The sequence below is a fragment of the Rutidosis leptorrhynchoides genome, chromosome 11 (assembly GCF_046630445.1).
Source record: "Rutidosis leptorrhynchoides isolate AG116_Rl617_1_P2 chromosome 11, CSIRO_AGI_Rlap_v1, whole genome shotgun sequence".
NCBI lineage: Eukaryota > Viridiplantae > Streptophyta > Magnoliopsida > Asterales > Asteraceae > Rutidosis > Rutidosis leptorrhynchoides.
The window spans coordinates 176,045,945-176,050,663 of NC_092343.1; the positions used below are offsets into that span (position 1 = coordinate 176,045,945).

Below are 4,719 nucleotides of genomic sequence, written 5' to 3' on the forward strand. Positions count from 1 at the left end.
TTTAAGTTATTACAAATGCTTTTACTTTTGACACGAGTACTATTATACATATTGAGATATTGTTCACAAAGTCCCTAGCTTGAATACTTTAATTACCTTCGGGTAAGCACAAATTAGATGGATGGATCTGTTAAGTTTGACAAACCTCACTCTACTATAACTATGGTGCATTTACTTTGAACTATATGTACACTCGAACAAGTGTATACGATATACGAAGTAAAGGATAAGTGTAGTTATAAACTATACGCAGGTCTTTATGCTAGTATTCAAGTGCTCATGGATGTATGTACATTTTTGCAACACTTGGGCTGTGCTTATTAAAATCTCGTGGTTAAATAAAAATGAACTATTTTTCTGAATAATGTTTTTCTGATACTATTTTACGTTACTTAAAACTGTTGTTTACAAACAAGAGAAATGAAACTTGACATGGTATTGTCTACGAACATTTGAAACTTGACATGATATTGTCTACAAACATTTGAAACAGGACACAGTGCTGTCTACAAACTTTAAATATGAAACCTTTGTGGTCTCATACGTTGCAATTAATTACTTAAACTTGTGTTTTACAAGCAGGAGAAACAGAACATTTTTGAATGTTATACGCGGCTGAAACTTGACATTGATGTTCACAAACAGACTAAAACTTGAAATTTGTTGTATGCAAACTTTTGACATTAAACCTTGGTGGTTTTATACTGATAAATGTTTACTGATTTCTGAATACTGATTTTTAGATACTGATTACTGCTAAACAATTCTGATAACTGATTTTTTGATAAACGAATTTTGGAAACTATTTTATGAAACATACGATGAAGTATTTCCTTAAACCTGTAGACTCACTCAACATTATTTTTGACACATTTTACATGTTATTTTTCAGGTATTAATTGCTTCCACTGTAGATATTTGCTGTTATGTATAGAAGCCAAGCCATGCGCTGGGACCAGAGTTAACATCGCCGTTGATGGATTTTAACGGGGTGTTATAGTTGGTATCAGAGCTTTGGCTATAGGGATCTAGGATGCATTAGTGTGTCTAACCATAGGGCGCATTAGTGGGTCTCGTCTATAGCCGTATACTTGGAATGACTATATTACACCATGCTAGCACTGTTTTCTTTACTATGCAACATGTAGGGCTACATGTTATATCACATACATATACACACCTATACACATATGATATGGACTTGGACTAAATATACTATCACGAATGGCATACGTACACATGACGCGAGACATAATTGAATAAAGTTGACTATGCTATCTTGAACTTATGGAGTAATGATGAATAGAAATATGAGATAGCCTAATGTAATGACCGAGATTACATTACGGTAACTCATATAGAAGTTCCGACATCGCAAAATAAGGAATTGGGAGCGAGTCAAGTAGGTTACATGGATAAACAACGTTTAGAATATAAACTGTATAATCTCAAATATGAGTAGAAATTTACACTGCGCGAATTAATTGTTATTATAACCTATAAGAAGCGTGTAATCACGTCACAACTCGTCACTACTCGACACTGTCCGTCACCACCAATCACTACTTGGCACTACGAAAACACTGCTTGGAACATACTCATCATCTCATACCACTACTCCTAACTACTTATCGTTGCTAACTACTACTCAACACCGCCTCTCACTACTAGTCTCGACCGATCACTACTTCTCACTGCTTGTCATTACTAGTTCCTACTTAGTGCTACCCATTGCTACTTAACACTACTAAATACTACTCATCACTACTAGCACCTCCATGATTTACTACTAGCTACTATGCATCACAACTAATTTCTGATACATCTCTAGAGGATGAATTCCTGGTAACAGCCCGGACAATACGTAGTAGATGTCATCTACTTGACCTCCGACTTATCTATCATTCAGCCACCCGCAGTTTCACGATTTTTCTTTCTAATACGAGTCTACCGGAAGAGGTATTCACACCCTCCCTCATAAAGGGTATTCCATTCTTCTTCCCCACCGATGTGGGACAATTCTGATAACTCACCCTGCTTTCAACATCAACTTCAATGAAGTTTGTCACGAGTTTGTTCTTACTCATCAGACATAATGTTTATACACCGTCAGCACCGGTGCTGATAGAAGCTTTAACGCTAGAGAATTTTGTCACAACATTTAGAACCCAATATCTTCCTTAGACAACGTGTACTCTATAGAACCATTAAACTGGGAAGTTTTGACCTCGTGGTTGGAACGGACTGGTTATATAATGACAAAACTGAGGTTGCTGTGACCAGAAGGCTATTCAAATTGCTTTTACCGACGGCGATGGTGTACGGAGAAAATATCAGTACACCGTTGCGTTACATTAATTTCTCGAATGTACAGAAGTACATGAGATAAGGATGTCTCGCAATTCTGGCACATTTGAGCAAAGTTGAATCAACAATTAAGGGACCCGAAGATGTCCCAACCATTAGAAATTTTCCTTAAGGTCCTTTCGAGAAGAGTTACCTGGTCTTCCACCTCACCAAGAAGATGAATTTCAGATCAATCTAGTATCAGGAGCGGCCCCAGTGGCTCGCACACCGTATAGACCTGCACCCCAGAGCTATAGTAGTCGTTGGCTATGAATGCCAAGCAGAGGAGTTCAGAGTTTGAGCTCTGATTCTTTTTGTTAAGAAGAATGATGGATCTATGAGACTTTGTATTGACTACAGAGGACTGAATAAGTTGACTATCAAGAATAGATATCCGTTACTGAGAATTGATGATCTATTTAATAAGTTGCAAGGATCTAGATGTTACTCTAAGATTGACCTGAGGTCAGGTTATCATCAGATGAGAGTAAAAGAGACTGATATACCAAAGATAGCGTTCAGAACATGCTACAGACATCATGAATTTACAGTAATGCAGTTTGGTTTGAAAAATGCACCGGCAGTATTCATGGATCTCGTGAACCGTGTGTGTAAGCCATGCCTAGACAAATTTATTGTTATGTTCATTGATGATATTCTGCTATATTCAAAGAACGAGAAAGAACATGAACAACATCTCCGTTTAATACTTGAGATGCTCAGGAAAGAGCAGCTGTATGCTAAGTTTTTGATGTGTTACTTCTGGTTGCAAGGAGTTCAATTTTTGGGTCATATCATGGGTATTAATGATATTCACGTTGATCCTGCGAAGATAGAGACGGTCAAGAAATGGGAGACTTCTAAGTCGCTAACGCAGATTCGGAAATTCTTAGGTCTCGCCGGTTACTATAGGAGATTCATTGAGGAATTTTCTACTAGTGCCCGACCGTTGACAACATTGAGTCACAAGGGTAAAAAGTATGAGTGGACTGAGCAACATGAGTCTGTATTTTAGTTGTTAAAACAGAAATTGACTACTGCTCCAATTTTGTCTTTACTCGAATGGAATGAAGATTTCGTGATCTACTGTGATGCTTCATGACAGGGTTTTGGTTGCGTGTTGATGCAACGGAAGAAGGTGATTGCCTATGGGTCATAACAGTTGAAGATTCACGAGCAGAATTATATGACACATGATTTGGAACTTGGTGCTATGGTCTTTGCACTGAAGATGTGGAGACACTACTTGTATGGTACTAAGTTTACAATTTTCTCCGATCACAAGAGCTTACAACATATCTTCAATCAAAAACAGCTCAGCATGAGATAGAGACGTTGGGTAGAACTGCTGAACGACTATGACTGTGAGATTCGCTACCATCCCGGCAAGGCTAATGTTGTTAAAGATGCCTTGAGTAGGAAAGAGATGGCTAAACCTCTCTAAGTTAGAGCGCTGAACATGACTGTCCGAACCAACCTTACTTCTCGAATTCATGATACACAACTAGAGTCTTTAACGCAAGAGGATATTACTACTGAATCTCTGAAGGGCCCAGATAAACAGTTTGTCATTAGAGATGATGGAACTCACTGCTTTGCTAATAGAATCGGGGTACCGAAATTTAGCGGACAAAGGGAACTAGTGCTAGATGAGGCGCACAAGTCAAGATACTCTATTCACCCTCGATCTGAAAAAATATATCAAGATATTAAGGCACTATATTGGTGGCCCAATCTGAAGGCCGATATCGCTACTTACGTTGGTAAATGCTTAACATGTTTTAAGGTCAAGGTTGAACATCAGAAACCGTCAGGACTGCTAACACAACCAAAGATTCCCAGTGGAAATGGGAATGCATTGCAATGGACTTTTTCACTAAGTTACCCATGACTGTATGAGGTTACGACACCATTTGGGTTATTGTTGATCGTCTCACAAAATTAGGACATTTTCGACCGATTAAAGAAATAGATAAGATGGAGAAGTTGGCACAGGTTTACCTAAAGGAAGTGGTTTCCAGACATGGTGTGCCAATATCGATTATCTCCGACCGCGACTGTAGGTTTACGTTTAGATTTTGGCAAACATTGCAAAAGGCAATAGGAACTTGACTAGATATGATAACAGCGTATCATCCCCAGATAGGTGGCCAAAGCAAAAGAACTATCCAAACTTTAGAGGACATGTTAAGAGCATGTGTTATTGACTTTAGAAATGGATGGGATAAACATCTACCACTGGAAAAATTTTCGTACAACAATAGTTATCACACGAGCATAAAGGCCGCGCCTTTCGAGATATTATACGGGAGAAAGTGTAGTATGTTTTAGAAACGAGGCAAGTTGAGTCCAAGGTACGTTGAACCTTTCAAG

General features: G+C 38.4%; 1 protein-coding gene across 1 annotated transcript; it reads left to right on the forward strand.

Annotated features, from left to right (window-relative positions):
* The first annotated feature begins 3,805 nt into the window (after positions 1-3,805).
* Positions 3,806-4,237, forward strand: LOC139875263 (uncharacterized). Its single transcript, XM_071862607.1, has one exon. It carries the CDS (start codon positions 3,806-3,808, stop codon positions 4,235-4,237), a length of 432 nt encoding a protein of 143 aa, XP_071718708.1.
* Positions 4,238-4,719: the final 482 nt, after the last annotated feature.